The 21,014-nt window shown below is 35.1% G+C and overlaps 1 protein-coding gene across 4 annotated transcripts in view; it reads right to left on the bottom strand.

The window, feature by feature from the left end:
- LOC109080221 (TBC1 domain family member 1-like) overlaps positions 1-20,813 on the bottom strand; it is a 55,144-nt gene extending 34,331 nt beyond the window's left edge. The window contains exons 1-5 of one of the 4 annotated variants that reach the window (XM_042771675.1): positions 20,364-20,813; positions 18,707-19,002; positions 17,732-17,968; positions 1,591-1,887; positions 555-749 (exon numbers count right to left, since the gene is read on the bottom strand). In XM_042771675.1, the coding sequence (XP_042627609.1) occupies positions 555-749; positions 1,591-1,887; positions 17,732-17,968; positions 18,707-18,976 (999 nt within the window). In that variant the 5' untranslated portion in view covers positions 18,977-19,002; positions 20,364-20,813. Of the gene's footprint in view, positions 1-554; positions 750-1,590; positions 1,888-8,582; positions 9,143-12,458; positions 12,850-17,731; positions 17,969-18,706; positions 19,003-20,363 lie in introns of those variants that run through there. The other 3 variants (XM_042771715.1, XM_042771758.1, XM_042771824.1) reach the window with 3 other exon arrangements.
- Positions 20,814-21,014: the final 201 nt, after the last annotated feature.

A 21,014-nucleotide genomic window follows, 5' to 3' on the forward strand; every position in this document is an offset into this window, starting at 1 on the left:
GTTAAATAATTTATAATAAACACTGCACCATGTCTAAGTGACTTTAAGTATGATTTGTGTACAAATTTGTTTGAAAAGAGGCAGTGATGGTTTTAGCACAGACTTGTTTAATGACAATCTCCATGTCCTTCAAGCTACAACACTGACCATCTCACACTCCACTCGGGGGTGAGGAACATGGAATTCAAAGTCAGAGTGACAGAGAGAGAGAGAGTGAGGGTGAAATGAGTGAAGGACCATAAAGAACATTTGATTAGTGCCTCATAGTGCTAGGACCATAAAAGAGCCACATACAGATAGATAAACACGTGCTCAGATGTCCATGCATGAACACAAGTGCACACAGGCGTAAGACACCAGTTTGCTTATTTGCTAATTAAATTCTAAGCAATTATGTGAATGCACATATTCAGGGATCTAAACTAAAGTATTGATACAATCTAATGAGAAAAAGAGTCATTATATTATGATGCATGATTACATCAGCAAGTCCTGCCTCTGGTTCAGGTGTTTATATTGGCACATGTGAGAGGGAGAGTGTGTGCGTCACTCACCATGAACAGCATGGTTCTGTTCTCCTGTAGGCTAGTGGGTTGGACCCCAGTGGCTCCGTCTGCTGCCCGTCGCTGGAGCTCCGGTGAGAGGCCGTTCTCGTCCAATGCCTGCAGAAACGGAAAAGTTTGATCTCTTTTTAAAAACATAGGTCGCTTTCCTCCTCCATCTGCTCCCTCGTTTGTTCCATTCACCACCTGAAAATCAAGCATAATTATCTGTTAAAGACAAAATATTATTAAAAGAGATATTAAAAAAATAATAATAATAACATTTGAAGATAAAGAGGATGAGGGTGGAAAAATTGGACATGAAAATGGTGCTTTGAAAATGGATTAAATATACATATTACATGTTATCTATATAAAAATATTTCATATAAAAGAATCTTTTTATATTAATATAAGAAAATATACACAATGGACATTAAAAGTATACGTTATGTTATTTAATGTAACAATAGAATAGAATAGAATGGTTAGACTAGACAGATTAAATTCCATTTTATTATTTAATTATTGGAGTAATCTAATCACTGACTTGAATGTTTTGCTGCAGTTTGCAAACATTACAAAATTTATTTGATAGTCTGAATTTAATAGATTGAAGGCTCTAATATTAAAATATGTAACTTTTTTCTTATTCATAAAGTACATATACTTTTGCCATTTTTTTTTTATTTTTGCTGTTACGTTTTGTCCTTTATTGCATATTCTTTTTTTATTTTATTGTCTTGTACTTTATTGTATATTCTATTGTCTTTGTAACTTATTGTCTGTTCCCCTTCTACCCCGTCTTTCTCAAGGGTAAATAACAAAAGAAGAATTTCATTGTACCTAATACATGACAATAAAGATCTTGAAACTTAACATAACAGAGAAGAAAATTTGAATAAGCTTATGCAAAAACAGCCACATTCACAACACAAAGTATTTTCTACATCAATAAAGAGTCAGAAAAGATCCGAAATGTTAAATCTAGTATATCCACAATCTAGTATGAGGTTAAGAATCCAAAAGCATGAATGTTGAGTGTAACCTGATTGAGTGAGAATGCGCGTCTGATGCCCGCTGCTAGTGATCCAGTGACGCTGACACGTCCAAACTTCTCAATACACTCATCTATCAGTGCGGGTGGTGCTTTCTTATGGGCCACCACCACTCGCCCACAGAACAACACCTCAAACTTCTTCGAGAAGGCTGTTGCTGCATCAACCATCGTTGCCGTGGAGCAGGAGGCATCTGGCTGACCGTTGCTAGGCAGAGATGAGGGAGTGTCTTCTTGTCGGGCAGAACTTTTGCCAGCCTGCCTGATAGTGCTTATAATCTCTGGAACCTGGAGGACAGATGTAAACTTGAATGAGGTCATGAGTCAAAGTTTTCAGTTACCAGTGTCACTTACATCATGTTCCAAATTATTATGCAAGTGACATATCAATAGAATTTCGGTACAATAAAGAGTCAGATTTTTGTTTGTGTTGTTTTTCACATCTTTTTAGATAACTGGTATCAATCTCAGACAGGTTTGTTCAATAGTTTGCCAGGTCTTCTGAGGTAAATGGAAACTCTACTTAAAGAGGTTGTTCCACATTATAAGCAAGTCACAGTTCTCATGAAATATGGTGAGGAAGAAAGATCTTTCTGAAGAAGAAAAGTATGAAACAATGCAATGTCTTGCAAAAGTCCTCAAAACAAACAATATTTTGCAAAAAGCAAATAGAAATGATTGAACTGTCAAAAGATTTGTGAGTGACACAGAAGATCTTGGTCAGATAAAGATTTATTAAGGAAAGTTTCTGTCAAACAAATGAACTGTATTGTAATGCCAGCTGTGTTTAAAGCTACTGGAGTCTCAAGTGCAGGTTTCTCTTTGTGAGGTTTGGTAAGCAGTGACTGAAACGCAGCTTTACACACAACTGTCAGTCTGCATGGAGAGGATCTTGAGACTCCAGTAGCTTCAAACACTGTCTGCTGCTCAGCAGTGGCTTTTTTACACCTGCCATTACAATACAGTTCATTTGACTGACAGAACCTTTCCTTAATAAATCTTTATCTGACCAAGATCTTCACTCACAAATCTTTTGACAGTTCAATCATTTCTATTTGCTTTTCGCAAAATATTGTTTGTTTTGATGCCTTTTGCAAGACATTGCATTGTTTCATACTTTTCTTCTTCAGAAAGATCTTTCTTCCTCACCATATTTCATGAGAACTGTGACTTGCTTAATAATGTTGAACAACCTCTTTAAGTAGAGTTTCCATTTACCCAAGAAGACCTGACAAACTACTGTATTAACCAAACCTGTCTGAGATTGATACCAGTTATTCGGGCTGTGCAAAAAATCGATACGATTTTCATGTGCGTCTTCGGTAAAGACGCTCCTGTGATTAGTAGTATATCTCCAGCACGTGCGTTCAGATCACGGTTGCCAGGTTTTCACAACAAATCCTGCCCAGTTGCTTCTCTCAAAACTAGTCCAAAACTAGCCCAATCGCATTTCCAGGAGGATCCCCGATAAAAATTGCATCCCGGGTTAAAATATAAGTTTTTTAGGGTTATCACATTTTAGGGGCTAAATATCACGTTATTGGTATTGGGGTCGAACCCGCGGACATGAAAAAAAACAACCGCAGACTTGGCAACACTGGTTGGCATTTACTACACAGAGCGTAATTCACTGACAATCTACACAAAATCGATTTTAAAAAATTCTTTGGTCGATTTTGAAAGCGATTTTGTGTAGGCTTGTCCCACTACGGCTCTGTGTAGTAACTTAAATGCCGCTCCACCTGTGTTGCCAAGTCTGCGGTTGTTTTTCATGTCCGCGGGTTGAAGGACCCCTACCAATAACGTGATATTTAGCCCTTAAATGTGAATATTACCAGGGCAACCCTGACAAAAAAAACTTATATTTTAACCCCGGGATGCAATTTTTTATCGGGGAACCTCCTGGAAACGCGATTGGGCCTAGTTTTGGACTAGTTTTGAGAAGCAACTGGGCGGGATTTGTTGTGAAAAACTTGGCAACCCTGATCTTAACGTGTGCTGGAGATATACTACTAATCACAGGAGCGTCTTTACTGAAGAGACGCACAAAATCGAAAAACTAGCAACACACTATTAAGCAGAGATGCCCAAATTAGGGCCCATGGTGATGGATTTTGTTTTGACTGTTTGTTTTGCCTGATTTGAGGTGGATTGGGGTGGGGGGGGGTATTTTAATTGGAATGTAAAGGAAATAAGTGAATTTGATTCAAAATAAAAAAAAAATGTATGTATTTAATTTAAATGTATTTAATATACAGTTATATTTTTGGATTTATTGTTAAATTTATTTTTGGCTTCTGCTATAAAGGTATTTTGATGGTTCATGAAGAACCTTTAACATCAATGGAAACTTTCCATTGCACAGAAGTTTCTTTATAGTGGAATTATAGTATACAAAACTGTTCTTTTAACAACTGCTTGCTGAAAAGTTCTTTGGGGAATTCCAGTTTACTAAGAGTGCATTATTAATTTATCAATGTTAAGAAACACATAGAAATAAATAGCAGTTTTTTGGGGAAATATGTCTTTTATCATTGCTAGTGTAATAGCTGCTGGAGGAAACATGATTTCATAAACTTCCAGAGTTACTTTACATAAGGAAAATCTGAGTGTAAATGTCACTCCAGAAGAGGAGGGTTCAGAGCTACTGTATAAACTTCAGCAGCAGTGATGGTGTGACAGACACACAATCACTGCCTGAAACCATGACTTGCAAAACATTACCACTTTAAAAAAATATTTTCTATGCTGAGAGACATGTTCTTAGTAGCTGGGTGGGAATATGATAAAGAATATACTTTGTTTATAAGTCTCCACCACAAAAAGTTACACATAATTTGATGTATCATTCCTGTCCATAAAACAAATGGAAAAATGTGTTTTCAAGTACGCACAAAAGTAACAAAAATATAACTTTAAATTCCTTATGGAGGAAAGGCTATTCCACAATAACAAAGTAGTACCACTCTATAACTCATCTCCATGATACTAAAAGAGCCAAACTACCAGAGCATTTACCACCAACCCAGATGATTTTCCACAGAGGGCATTTACTAAAAAGTACTGTAGATATTTTCCAAAAACCCTCATTGAACAAGGACAAAACCAGATGGATCTGTTAAACTGGAATCTTGTTTTCTGCAGACATTGAGCTAATGTGAATTGTTACAGTGTGTTTACACCAAATTTATCCCATCACACCCACATACTTATATTAAGACAAATCCGGTATTAAAAAACACTGCTTCAGATATAGTTCACTGACAGGCCTTCACAAATGGTCACCTCAGTGTAAAGGGCAGTAGAGTGCATCTAAGCTGTTTGCACCAGCTGTAGCTGCAGTTGGTTATTTTTCTGCTAATCAAATCTTTAATTCACTGGTATGCGGAGCTAAGTCTATTTCAGCAACGTCCAAAGAAAAAACAAAAAGCCAAACAGGCTGGCCCAAGAGAAAACAGCGAACATTGGGAAAATACCTTAGGCTATAGCACAAGCTCAATTTGGAGTTGTTTCATAAGCACCGAATGTTACAGGCTTGTGTCCAGGAAGTCAATGTAGTTCCACCACAATCTACTGATTCTTGTATTGTCATTCATTAGCTGTTTAAGTACAATATTGCCACCACTTTGGATGATCTTTTGTGGGACACAGTGAAATTTGTCGTAGGCTTCTGAGGCCGACTGTATGTGCAGTGGCCCCAAAACTTGGGACACGTCCCATTTAAAGATGCTGCAACTGATTTAGTTGAATTTTACACATAAAATGTCTCTGTAAAAAAAAAAAAAGTAATAGAGATAGAGAAAGAGAGATTTAGGGGAGTGGACTATAAGAATATCTTTCTAGAATATCGGAAAACTTGCCATTCAGACTAGCCATTCTGTTCCTTTGAATAGTTTTGCATGTTCGGGTTGGCAAGAATCAGATTAAATGTCACTTAGAGCGTAAAAAAAAAAAACACATGACTGACAATGGATTACACAAAATGTAAAAGCAAGTTGTATTTAACAAGTAGGGTACAGCAAAACTGACTAGTTGATGGGTTGCCTGAATGACTGGTTGACAAATCAAAGCATTAAAGGGATAGTCCATCCAAAAATTCGGTAACCAAATGTAAAATGTTGGTTACCAAAGAGTTTCAGTTCCCATTGACCTTCACTATATTTATTTGACCATAAAATGGAAATCAATGGGAACCAAAACTCTTTGGATAACAACATTCTTCAAAATATCTTCTGTGTTCTATAGGAGAAAAAAAAAAAGTCATACAGGTTTGGAACAACATTAGGGTGAGAAAATGATGACCCACATTCCTAAATCAATACACTTGCACACAAACATACACTCGCACTCAAAAAAAGTCTCCTCTTCTCTAGCCTGCTTCCTAATCTAGTTGTCTAATAAACCTGACATTGTATATTACGAATGTTCTTTGCCAAACTTCTCTGTTTCTCTTTTGTATGTTGCTTTGAATAAAAGCAATTGCTAAATGTATAAATGTAAATAAATGACAAAATTTGTATTTTTGTGTGTACTATCCCTTTAAGAATGCATGAAGACAACCAAAACTAGTTGACCATCATCAAACCATAGTTAATCTGTTTAAAATGAAGACAAAAAGTAATTGGATGCTTTCTGGTTCTTAAAAGTTAGTGGAATATGTTTATAGATAATGTGATACACCTGCTAGGACACCTTTGTGAACTGGAAGGGAACTGACTTCCTACATAACAGCAAATGAAACAGTATTTGTTTGCAGATCCAACTTAGTTTGATATTTTAATTGTGGCTTAAATTTTTTAAATATTTTGTGGCCACAGTGTAAGTAAAATACAGACAAAGAAGGTAGCTAGTATATTAGGCCAGAGAGCATAGTGAACTGTGCACATGCATATTTGTGCTGGTTTGAACCTACTGCACCCCTTAGCTATCTGATGGAGATGTTGCCCAGTAATCTGATCAGCTAAAGAACTCTTCAAAAACCCGCTATGTGGGCAGTATGGTACAAACCTTTTGGCTCATCAAAGCTATCGCACAGCTGAAGGTTTCTGAATGAGTGCTTTTCATTACAGCCCTGGTCAGAAACCAATCCAGTGCATTTTCTTTTTTTATGTGCCTAGGTCTTATTCAGCATGTGCTAGTGTGTGAGTCAAAGTGTGCGTGCATGTTTATGTGAATCTCAGGATATGAGATCAGGATATTATGTTGAATACTGACTCATCATCTGTCTCAGATAAAGGTGTTAAAAGACTTACTGTGAATCCAGAAGCACAATCAACCATTGTCTAATGTTAGTAGATCTGAAATCTCAGCTCTTTTTTATAGCATTCACTGCTCAATTTACTTTAATAATTATACATATTTCAGAGTGAAACTGGATATTAAAAAATATCAAAATTTCCAACATGACTTTATCCATTAAAATAAGTTGGATAATGAAAAATGGGCTTTCCATACTAGAATGGAGCCAGATCAGAATGTGAGTTTGCAGTCTTCTCTCCCAAATATGAAGAGGCTTTTTGACCAGGATGTAGAAACTCAAAGCCATCCTCAAAAGCATCTTGGCACACCCAACTGGTAATGCTTTTTTCAATTCTATTGTTTGCGTAACCTTAATTTCATTACTGTTAACTACAATGAAATTACTTTAGAAAAGAATTACAAAGCCATTAATTGGCTATTGGTTAACAATAACCAATAACCCACACAGCCTAATTGGCATAAGCCTATTTTAAAACAAATCTTAAAAGAAAAACAAGTTATAAGTATAATATTCCTGTAGCTCAAACAGAAAAGCATGGTGCTAGCAACCCCAGTGTCATGGGTTCAATTCCCAGAGAATGCTTGAACTGATCAGATGTATACCTAAAACGCAACAGAAGTCACGCTGGATTACAGCAAATGCATATGTATTATTCTGATAAACGATTACGATCAATGTTACAAAGATTACAAAGAATTTATATTACTTTTGAATAATGTGCATTGATAAACTGAAAATTCTGTCATCATTTACTCAACCTCATGTTGTTGATGAACAGATCCCTTTAAGTAGGTTTGGATCCGAAGCAGGCCTATAGTTTAACACTATGATCTATCAGCATGCCCATAGAGTTAATCTAAACTTGGTTTTGTGAGCTGTGACCAATTTCAACCTGCCAAAATAACCGGAATAGCCTTTAACTGCGTTTCATAAACCTGCAATAATCTCTCATCTGATTTCTGATCTGCTTGTACCTTGCTTAAAGGGCAAGTACACCAAAAATGGGCTTTAAGCTATTTAGTGCAGCATTATAAAGGAATAATTTGATTGGCTACCACAGTGTGAGAGTAATTTCATTGGCCGTTTTTATGAGAAGAGGATGACAAGAAGAAAACAACTGAACGGGAAGAAATGTAACACACTTAAATGCTCACAGATCAGTCTGGATGTAATGCTTATGGTGAAAGCGACAGAAACCTAGATGATGTTCTGCAATGAAAAACCACATGGCAGAAGATCATTAATCATCAAATGATATTTAATGGACTTTCAATCTATTAAAAATAAGTCGCTTCTTTTTGTTAATAATCTCACGAGTCCAAGGTTGCAAGGTTTTGTGCCAAAGTTGATGAACTTGTATATTCAAGTATCAACAAGGCCTGTCTTGCATAACAGCCTGTTGCAACCAGGAATATCAGAGACTATTTGACTGCTAACTAAAACTATGCATAAGCAGACCATAATGTCTTCATTCTAGCTAAAATGCCAAACTAAAATGAACTAACCACACAACACAGTTCAGATGCTTCGAGGGTGAAAGTTTTGCTCCCATGCAGCCTTATTGTTGAGGAAGATAACATTGGGAGCATGTTGTCATGCAAATGATTAGTAAACAAATAAAGGATGTCTAAGGAAATATATGATACACATTATTTACGTTACACTGGAAATGTTACGATCATAAATAACAACGAACACTTTCTCATACACTCGTATAACTCACCTGACTCAGCCATCTACGCAGAGAAGGCATGTCCAAACCTGATCGTCACCTTCCTGTTTTGTCCCTCATCCCAGCTTTCCTCACTTTTTTTACTTTCCTGCGTCCTCACCTTTACTTTCCTGTACCTTCAGATGGTAAATGTGAGTCCCTCAAAGCTTTCTCTGTTCTTTTCTGTCCCTCCCTCTCTCTCTCGCTCTATCGCTCTCTCTTTCTTAGCTGTTCCTCTGTTTTTCAGGACCTATGGCTGACTCTGGCTCCGCCTGCCCTGCTGATTCAGAACAATGTGGTCCAGCCAGAGTGCCACACCGTGACATCTTTCTAGGAAGATCACCTTCAGAAACACAGCAAAGTTACAATCTCTCATACTCTCCTCCTCCCCTCTCTTCTCTTCTCCCTCTGGGATGGCTTTATCTGTGGTAACAGTGTCTGATTGTGTGGTGGTATGCTTACAGTATAAAAATACAACAATGTCAAAGAATGGAAACACTGGCATGTGTTCGGAGGTGACTCTCATGAAAGCATGTCTAGGTTGCTTAAACACAATCAACTGAAAAAGAAATGTAAATAAGACAAATTATAGAGGCTAATAAAAATGGATCACTAAGAGCATTTATTTTTTGCATTGTGACTTTTTTATGGGACAAAATATTATGATAATTTCCCTAAAAATTCTCATTACTGTAATGCATCTGAATATTTTTGTAATTCCCTTTATTCACACTACTGTTATATGTTAACATTTTATTATAGTAATACAATAATTTATTGAAAGACAGTAAGCCAATTTAGCCAAATAATACCATGATGTATTTACATTATAAGGTAAATAATATATATTTTCTTTCATTATTTGACATTATGGAACTGAAAACTTGGGAAGGAATGTGCTTGAATATATATAAAAAAATATGCAATGACAAATCATTTAAAAAAGACCAGGGACATTTATAATAATTAAATAGCGTCAATTTTAACTTCATATTGATTGATTTGAAGAAAAATATAATCTCCAGACATGTCTGTCAAGACTTCTGCTTCTGCTTTTACGCATCTCTCTCTGTCGTTAACAAGAAGCCACAGTTTTCTGTGCCCAAGAACACTTAAGACAGACAAACACATGGTCTGTTCTTACTCAGTAACACACACATTCACTAACTCACTCACTCACTCACACAGAGGAAGTCAGGAGGGTTGGAACAGTGAGTAATCAAAAAATAAAGAGAAGTCAGTGCCCTTTTAGCTTAGCGTGAACACAGAAGAGCAGAAAAGGCCCTAATAAACAGCTCCTGTCCTTCAGTGGATGAGCGAAAGCGGCAGGCAGCTTTGCTGAAGATCAGGTCATTATTAGCAAACAAAGCACCAAGATCCGAACTCATTCAACAACTTAAACCAGTCAAAGTGAATGGAGGTTGAACTGCTTTGGGCATTTTTAACTACAAATACCTTGAGAGTCATGTTGATGAACAACTTGGGTGAGTCACAAACAGCTTAAAAGTCTTTAGTGCTGGCATAATCATTAAAAAAACAGCCGGCCTCAGCACTTCGATGCAACTCCAAACCTATTAAAATCTAAACAAGGGAGGGGGAGAGAGAGATACACAGAACACAAGGGAGTCTGGGAAGTGCCACACAGTTCCAACCCGGGAAAAAAAAACAGCTTTGACCTTATCCAGACACACACACCTATACACACAACGCTGGAAAACTTCTGGACAAGAGGGACAAACAATCCAGACAACTGTCAATGAGAATGTATTTAACATTTTTTAAAATCACTTCTGTGTCATTTCACAAATATTTACATGAATGTATCTGTCATATTTCACTGTGTTATAGACTTTTAAAACAACAGTGTGATAAAACAAAAGTATATTCCAAACAACACATTTCCCATGAGTACAAAACCACCGCACACCCACTCACAAGCCCACTATCTCAAAGTTCAGGTTTTTGAGGTCAGGAAGTCACAGGAAGAAAGAGGAAATACTAGACGATGATGTCATGTAATTACCACAACTCAACTTAAACAGCATACTTAGTCATATGATTATGAGATAAAATGCAAGGAACGGGGTAGCTGCATGAGATTTCAAGCAGTGACAGCAATGTCCTGCGGTGTTAAATGTTATATTTATATATAGCATTATAAACAACATTATTCTAATTATTGTATGATTATTATACATGCAATTTTATGACATCATATATTTTTATTAAAATTAGTAAAATATTTAAAAGTGAGAATTTATTTAAAAAAAAAAAAGAATTTAAAAATACAGATGCACCGATTTTAATTTTCTTGGCCAATTCTGATTACCGTTTTTTTTTTTTTTTTTTTTTTTTAAGTGTGACTTGCTGATACAGATTTTTTGCTGATTCTGATTTTCTTTCTATTTGGTGATTGGTGCATCTCTATTTAAAAAATTTAATAATCAATACAACAAAAACTTCAAATAGAATAGTTTTATTAAAACTCAGACTAACAGTATAGAAGTTTTATGTGAATATTTGTTTTATTAATTTTATAATCAATACAACAAAAACTTCAAATAGAATAAATATATATATATATATATATATATATATATATATATATATATATATATATATATATATATATATATATATATATATAGCAGTATAAACAACACACACACACAAAACTACAGGTTTTTAAGTTCTGCGTACACACACAGGTTGAGGAACTTTTTAAAAGAAGGAGGGAGCGCCGGTCACATGAAGTGGAACTGAGCGTGGGACATGTGACCGTCTGTGACACACACCTAGAAATGAGGTGGTTCCATTTACTACTGAAGAATCTGTGGCAGCCAAACACACAAAACACCACAGGAACACCTGATGGGACTACTGAACTACACTGAGCACAACACATCTACAACGTTATGGAAACCAGACGGTCAGGTGACCACTACAAATGTGAACGCACCACACAATATGACAAGTTGGGAGAAAATGACTGATTATATTCATTGCCCTCCTTCATGCATGTGCAAAAACAGCCTTTATAGTCTATGTGAATGATTGACATCCCTCATGTACACTTCCCCATCTTGTTCTTGACTTTCTTCCTCTCACACAATACATCTGACACTCCATCAGTCTCACTCCACAATGCTCTGAGTGTCATTAGTCTATGAACAGACTGCTGTTTGAATGTGCACCACCCTTTTGCTCTCAACATTTTTCAACATTGTTTAATTGACACATAAAGCACTTTTTAAACACTCCCAACTCCAAAAATCAGCTTTCAATAAGCCTGATCCCTTCCTACATGAAGATAAATGACTGTATGACACAGCTACTGTGAACTATCAAATGACCACCATCTACTGTCTTTATTTAAGTCACCTAGATTAATTCAGACCAGTATGTACAATACTACTTTTTGACCTTAAGCATAATGTTCTACATTATCAGCAAATTGACAGACTGTTTATGTCGCAAATTGACAGACTGTTTATGTCTCAAAACACAGTGAGCTGCCTACCTAGACAGCATTGTAGTCCCCTTCGGCGCATTATGAACATTTGAATCGATGCCCAGAAATGCTGTCTAGATAGGCAGCTCAGTAAGTTGGAACAGATCCACAAAGACAACTCCACAAAGAAAAAGTGAATTGTCTACATATACTTTATAAGGATTTATATAAACAATTTGTTATTCGCTCTTGACAGGAGGGAAAACGAAATAATTTAATGAAATAACAACGGAATTAATTTTTTTTTCTTTTTTTTGGCTAATGTTCAGTAAACTCTTATTAGTGGCTAACCGACTAGCTACGCATGCTAACACACGTAAGTTACACTTTCCAGCTTAACAAATTCCAAACAAACGTTATAAAGTTAAGTTACTCACGGTCTCCTGCTCGCTTTTCACATCCCTCCGCAGTAAATGAAAGATGTGAAAGCGCGCTTTCCTCGCTTCAGCCATCCAGACCTCATGGAGAAACACAAACTACTGCGAGTTTGTAGTGTGTGTAAGTTAACGTTATCCGTTTGAACGGCGCTCGGTGGGATGTGACGGCAACATTCACATGATGACAGACACTTACACTGGAGGAGCAGATCATATCACATCCACGGGGACACAGACCTGTCTAAAGACAGTCTTGTGTTTGGTGGAAAGTGTTAAATTGTAAGCTTACAAAATAGGTTTCATGTAGATCCCATGGGATGGGGGTTGCAATAATAGTAACTAGTTCCAATATAAATAAAACCTTTCAAGTTATGTTTAGACTAGGGTTAAGATTATTTATAAATAATTATATTAATTTTTGTTGACTGAAATAATTATTCACTCTCCGCACATTAAATGTTTTCCAAGATCAGGATTTGACCACCACCTGGTGGCAAATAGGATTTACAGTCACTTAACCAACTGTTCAAACTGTATTCTGTTTTCTGTTTTATATACTGTAATATTTTTCATCACGCATTATCAATTATGACACTGTACAAACTGTAGGAACATATAGCTTTTTTTAAGTTATAAATGGCATAAAAATATATACTGAAAGATTGTGTAAATTTGAATTTTTTTCGATTTAATAAAATATTTTTCATTACAATATTTTAATTATAAAAGTGTATACATTGATAGAATTATTTTTCCAATTTAATAATTTTTCCTTTACAAATTATAAGACTAAAAAATTTAAACCCTTTTTGAATACTATAATATCTTAGTATTTAATTAATTTGCTTTAATGACATTCATACTGTCCAGCATAATTTGATAATGATCCCAAGAGCATCTTGTGCTTCAGTGAAAGCAAAAATATCTATCGTTTTCAACTAAATATTTAACATCAAATATTTATTTAGAGATTTGAATGTGTAATAAATATGCTGTCAGACGTTTGGACCCCATAAGTTAAACCACAGTGACTCTCCAAAATTCCACACTAAATTAAATATATTCATTGAGTCATGTTTTTTGTTGTTGTTGTTTTTGTTGTTTGTTTGTTTGTTTGTTTGTTTGTTTGTTTGTTTGTTTTTGTTTTCAAACTGTACTGTCTACTTATTCTTTAACCTAAAGCAAGTTTTTTGTGCCACATTTTATTCTACATTCTGTCCCAAACACACACAAATCCATTTCTCTATCTCTCTGTCTGTCCCTGGACACTGTAACATATATCTATGTAATCTTTTTCCTTTACTTTTTCTGTAGCTATTGAGAATTTTACCTCTTGTCAATGCTGCATGTACATGTGGGGTACCACAGGGTTCTGTTTTAGGCCCTGTTTTGTTCTCTTCTTCCTTTAGCCAAGATCTTTTGGAAGTATCAGATCTCATACCATTTTTATGCAGATGATATACAGCTTTATCTTCCAATGAAACCAGATTAGAACATATCTCTCCAGTCTCTGGTTGACTGTGTGAGTGAAGTTAAAATTTGGATGACAGATCATTTAAAAAAAAACTTACTAAACAGCAACACATCTCACTCCTTATTCATACTTAAAGCATTATAAATATATTACATGATCCATAGAAGCTGTTCAAAGAAAATAAATTCTTGGAATAATGTTAAATAATTAAATAAATGATCAAATACATACAATTTTGAATACAGCCACACAACTTAAACATTATACTGTACATGTTGGCATTTAACTAGTTTCCAAAATCACTTTACTTTGTTTGTGTTAAAGTCACATCCAATTTTTCACCTCCTATGGTGTTTCATCATAGGTCATTTAATAAATTATTGTGATGTACAGCATCACCATATACTGTATAATTCATCTCCATACATAAGTACTGTCTATTGAACATACAGACATAAAAAAGCCTCATAAAGATATTATTAAAATATATTATAAATGCACAAATTGTGAGAGGGAGGACAACTTTTTTGTCCTTACCAATGACAAAATTAGACCCACATCTTTGCTTGTGCACAAAACAAGTAAAATCAGTAACACTTTAGATTACAAATTCACTATTAACTAAAAGTTTTCCTTTAATAAACTATTAATTACTATTAATTCCTAATTACTGCTTATTGATAGTAAGTAAGGTAGTTGTAGTTATTAAGTTTAGGTATGAAAGGAAAAAAGGTACAAAAGCTGTCAGTGGGGCGGTAACTTTTCAACTGCTGTCAGTCAGTAACTTTTCAAAAGGTACACTTTTGTACCTTTTAGGTACTAATGCGTACACTTCAGGTACTAATAAATACCTTTAAGGTACCAATATGGACTCTTCAAGTTCAAAGGTGTGCCTTTTTAAAAGGTACCGCCCCAGTGACAACTTTTGCACCTTTTTTTCTGAGAGTGTAGAGTTCTAAAATGTGGTTATACAGAATAAGACATTAATATGTGCTTTATAAGTACTGATGAACCGCCAATATGCTAGTAATGCATGCTAATAAGCAACTAGTTAACTGTGAATAGTGTTCCCTAATCTAAAGTGTTACCGTAAAAATAAGATGGCTAGTGGGATGCCACCTTAACCAGAAGTTCATTCATCTAATGAAAATGGATTTAGACAACTTTACAGATCAAACACCTTTTAAATGGAAGATGTCATTTTAAGTGCAAAAATTTAAGCTTAAAGTAATATTTTGACAAAAAAAAAAAATCATTTTTGGGGCAAAATTACATGAAATGAAAATTCACCCTATTTATTTTCTAAATGCATGTTATTGATATTATTGTGAACGATTCATCCAATCATTTGGTTTTTAATTTTTTTTTTTTTTTTTTTTTTTAAGTTTTTACCCATTTATTTGTTGAAACTACACACTTTTTTCTCTGGTGATGTATGCCGGATTTCTCCAGTATTTTGCTTTGATTAAACCCTGGCCCTTCACAATAAACTGCAAGCTTGCATTCCCTTTTGAATCCAACATTGACATCTCAAAATCCAATCAACAACTGATGGACAGAACCAAGTCACACCCTGCATTTTTTTCTATTTTGATAATCCATTACACTCAGATGAACATCACCATATAGAAGAAAAGATCTTTCACTTCTTCTGTTTTATCAGGACTCTAAGTTACCCAAAAAACACATTTAATGCCATAGCTTAAATGTGACTTGTTATTTTCACAGCTGTCTCTCCAATATTACAGAGACGTTATGAACAACATGAAAGGATACAAAGGCATTTGGTATATGCTAAGCTGTCTCGCATGAAAGATGCGTAATTATGTTTGTTTAAATTATGGTTAAATTGGCTGCAAAGCTAACATGAAAGCTGATCATTTATGAATAAATGAAGAGGCCATTCAACTGTTGTTTTTCGGTTTAAAAAAAGAACGTAGAGCATGTGAAGTTGAGGGAACACCACTATGATCCGCATCTCAGGCATTCAGACTTGCACGCACAAACTAATTTTGGAAGGTGGCAGGTGGTTAAAAGACAGTGACACAAACACCTGTCTATCTCTCTTTCTGTTTACCACACCAATAGAGAATCACCAGGAGTCCGTAGCCACATTGTGGCTGGCTCACTGACACAGGAAATGGTTACTATGACAACTTAGATCTACATCCTGCCTAAATGCAGGAAGCTTCACAATTTATATCTCAGACACTCCATCATTATGAGCCAATATTAATGAACATTCTGTCCACTGTAATAAACCACCATAGTTTACCACTGCAATAAAGACATCCTTTTGTTCTCTATAACACTATTTAGATCTGCACTGGGGTTTAGCTTTATTACAGATCGCAGAAGTCATGTGAGTCTGCCATAGATGTTATGTGAAGCTGGGGTCAAAGGTCAAAATCTTGTAAACCCACACACATAAATTTCTTTTTATAACCTCTATGGCAGTGGATAGCCACATTTGCTAAACTTTACATGAAAATTGCACCCTTTCATTAATGATTAGTGGTGTTTGTTAAGACAAGAATCACAGTTGTTATTGCTCATGCTTTAGATTAATGTTAAACTTCAGTTTAAACCTAGGTTTCAGACTTGATCAAACTGAGGAGATGTGAAAGCTTGAAAATTATAAACGCATGAATATTATGACATCATTTACTGTCATAACGTCCCAAACCTACATGATTTCTGCTATATAATAGATATTTTGAAAAATGTCTGTGTCTCCATACAATGGAAGTCATTTATTTTGTTCCCAGTGTTTTTTTTTAATGTTACACAGAAGAAAGGAAATCATACAGGTTTTAAAACCACATGAGGGTAAGTAAATTATCACAGCATTTTAATTCTTGAGTGCGCTATCCCTTAATAATTAGAAGCCACTTAGCAACCCCCTAAACACCTTAGCAACTGCATAGCAATGACTGGCATCTACCTGCAACACTCTAGCATTGTTGGTGAAATGTTTTGCATGGACACCAGTCTTGTAAAATGACATTCTGGTTGTTCTCTCTGATTGTCATTGTGCTGTTTTGGTACTGTGTCTTATTTACACAAAACTCATGCATGCACAGATACACACACCCATAAGGAGGGAGGGCTGACATTTAAACATCTGAGCTTTCCCTCATCAAAAGAGATTCATTTCAAAGTCATATGTGAGAATAACACCTATGGTAAACCTCTAACAGTTCTAACAGCCATAAACACAATAATCTCAAATCTACCAACACTAATTTATTGTTATAGTGACACTGCTTAGTATGGAAGTTTATTTCCGCCACAGAATAAAAATCTAAAAAAGGTAACTGTGATTTTTCTATCTCAAAGTTGTGAGGTAGTATCTCAAAATGTAGACTTTTTTCCCCAGGACTGCGAGTTTTTATCTTTCAGTTGGGAATTATTAACTCGCAATTCTCATTTTTTTTCTCTCAGAAATTCAAGATTATATCTTGCAATTGCGAATTGACATCTCGCAATTTTGACTTTTTACCCCGGCATGTGCATGTGGTAAGTTAAGGTTGTCTAAAAAAAGAATTGTGAAATGTAAATTCGCAATTCCAAGAAAAACGTCATAATTACAAGATGTAAATTCAGATTTCCGAGACAAAAAAATTCAAAATTGCAAGATGTAAAAAAAAAAAAAAAAAAATCTGAAATATGAGACATAAAATCAGCATTGTTAGAAAAAAAGTCTAAATTGTGAGATAAGTTGCATTTACCTTTTTTTATATATTTTTATTCTGTATTAATCAATCAAATGCTGCTAATCCAAAAAATGTCCCCTTACCTTCATGTGGTCTTGGCAGCGGAATACATAGCAGGCTGCTTTCTTCTCCTCTCTGAGCAGACAGCCAAAATAGCTGGGCTCTTGGCTGTTGTGAATGAGTTTGGTGATACGATGAGGCCTGTGATCAAACAGAACCGTGTGTTGCAATGGGTCCCATGACTTCCCCGGGCCTGCCGTCTCCAGAATGCAGCACACTTTACTGGATGAGATCTTCAGCAACACAGGCTGATCTCGAACTGGACCATCAGAGAGAAAAAAATAAAAGTTAAGAAGAAGAAAAAGAAAAGCACTAAAAAGTGTCATGATGCCACCATGATATTCTATATATGTACATAATTTAGTACAACAATATAGTCAATAATAAGTACCATAGTACTTTTCCAAATAATACTTCTTTGTATACTTTCTTTCTGAAAATGTTGGAGTCAAGTTTTTTTAAATAATACTTTTATTCAGCATGGATGCATTAATTGATCAAAAGTGACAGTTGAGACATTTGTTATGTTTTCTATTTCACATAAATATTCTTTTGAACTAGCTAAAAAAATTATCACCGTATCCAAAATAAAATAATCAAGCAGCACAACTGTTTTCAACATTATAATAATAAGAAATGTTTCTTGAGCATCAAATCAGCGTGATTTAAATTGATTACTGAATGATCATGTGACACTGAAGACTGAAGTAATGATGGAGAAAATTCAGCATTGCATCACAGGAATAAATAATATTTGAAAAAGTATTAAAATACAACATGAAAAAATATTCCTCAATGTATTTTTATTGATATACATAAGAGACTTCTTTCAAAGACATAACAGACTAACAAACCCCAACTTTTAAACAGTAGTGTATCTTTACAAATCATTTACATTTAGGCTTTACATTGTTGTTTTTGTTTTGTGTGTGTGTGTGTGTGTGTGTGTGTAACATGGATTTTTAACATTACATTTAACTAGTATCAAATAGACTGACCTCTGGAGAGTGAGCACCATTGAATTCAAGGTTTCTGTTCTTTTCCCCCAACCGGGGCCTCCGTATCTCAGCCACAACCCAGGGGAGCATCGCCATGGTGGTCTGTGGATGGATGGCCAAAGATCCAACAAGAGTTAGCCTGTACTGAATCTCCTCTTCCCCTTCTTCTTTCTTCCTCTTATCCTCTGATCCAAGAAGTGTTTGGGCACAGAGAGGGTGAGCTTTGATTGGGTCATCTCTGGGTTTGACTTCAAAATAAATGCCCTCCATGCTCAAAATGAGGAACTAGGTGTAACCTCAAAATACAAAAAACACCAGCATTAATTAAACATGCATGTGCAGATACATGTAGGGTGCAACACACTTCATTGTCTATGACAAACCCTTTGCGTACATCTTCATCAACTTTGCCATTTGCAGGGGATTAAAACAGCTTACTCTGGAAGCCCCTGCCAATGTTACAGAAGGACAAAGGCAAAGAAAACTTTTTTGCCTATGATTCTCTTTATAAATTACAAGCTTGGGAAAAAGTTGTCTTAATGTTTGTAAAATAATACTGAATATTATTTAATTAACAAAAGTATTCAAGCATTTATTATTGCTTATTTACTCTTTAAATGCGAATTAGATGAGACACCAGATCCTTTTTTATAAATAAAAATTATAATATTTTAATATTATTTTAAAAATATAAAGATTATCACCAAATAAAAAAATAAATAAAATGCCAAGTAGGCTAAAACCACTGTTATTTTAGCATTTCTTAATATTTTGAATTGTCTTTTGAATAGTTTGAAGTTTCATTTTGATTTTAGTTTAAGTAATTTTATGTACGTTTGTCATTTTATTAGTTGTTTTTTAATATTTCAACATTATTTTTAGTTTTAAAAACTCAAATTGAATTTATTTACATTTGTCATGACAACATTTCTGTTTCATTCCACTTTTTAAAGTTTTTCCAAGTGATATTTATATTTTGTTTTATTCCAACTTTATTTCAATTGTCAAAAGAATATTTCTAGCTGACAATAACAACATGTGCTTCATGTGGTATCATCTAAATTAAATAGTTAGTCTAATTTAGAAACATCTGACTGCATTCTTACACCAACAAAAGTCATTTTTAAGGATCAGAGCAAGTAGAAATAACAACTGCTATTTTTTTTATCATGCCAAGGGATGCACTCTATTGGGAGGCAGCCAACAGACTTCACTAATAACTACATAAAGGCATAAAAATATGTGTTATAAGATAAGATAATGTCAAGGTCACATTGTAAATCTGGCTTTGAAGCATTGGAAGATATTGTCCTCTTGCACTGATCTGAGACCTTCCCCATGTGGCACAAATCCACTGAAGCCAACAACAACGAGTATAAATAGCCAAGCTAATGAAAAACAACTGCTATTCACAGAGGTCAACAGAAAGTTTCTCTGATGGCAAGAAGTCAACATAAAAATACAAAAGGGGTCATGGAGTCATATAGTAGCCTACCAGCAAACCAGGTCATCTAAAAAAAAAATAAAAAACAATATCCAGATTTTAAGGACAGGTGGCAAGGTCATATTTTGCTATAGACAGGTCACTTTGAAGTAGGCATTTCTATATACAATCAATGAACTTTAGCATAGAAGACGATTTTTCATTTTCACTTACCTTTACACACAATGCACCGCCTTGAGGAAGTGCTTGAATAACAGTCCCGTTAGTTTTTGACAATGCAGACTAAACTGTCCCATCGGGACCGGATTTTCAAGCTGCCCTTTACCCAAAGGAGTCGATTAATCACAGTATCTGTCGCACCCATAGCAATGAACCGGAGTAGTGTGAGCAGTGAGCCTGTGATTGAGGAAGTCTTCACCTCTGACGCTTGAATGAACTTCTGATGATGTGCAGATGACGGGGAGAGAGAAGGTCTTACAGCACCAACAGGAAATGAATGAAAACAAATCCTTTTCAGTCCGGTTGTGCTTTTAAATATCCACTTCACGTGTTAAAGCTGCGAAGTTTTTATTTTATAAGCTTCACCACAGTTTAAAGTGATGGTTTAAAAAGAAGAAGAAGACGAAAACGGTCATCATTACTCATTCTCGTGCTGTTTACCGTGTGACTTTCTTTCTTCTGAGGAACTCGAAAGGAAATGCTGACAGTCAGCATTCACTTTCACTGCATATTTTTTAAAAGTGAATAGTGATGAGGGTTAGCAAATAATGTCAGAATTGTCTTTTTTTGGTGAATTTCCTTTAAAATTTGTAGTCTAAAATGTATAGCTCCATGTCACTGTACACCGTCAGAGTAGCTATAGTT

This window comes from Cyprinus carpio, chromosome A1, assembly GCF_018340385.1.
Source record: "Cyprinus carpio isolate SPL01 chromosome A1, ASM1834038v1, whole genome shotgun sequence".
Classification (NCBI taxonomy): Eukaryota; Metazoa; Chordata; class Actinopteri; order Cypriniformes; family Cyprinidae; genus Cyprinus; species Cyprinus carpio.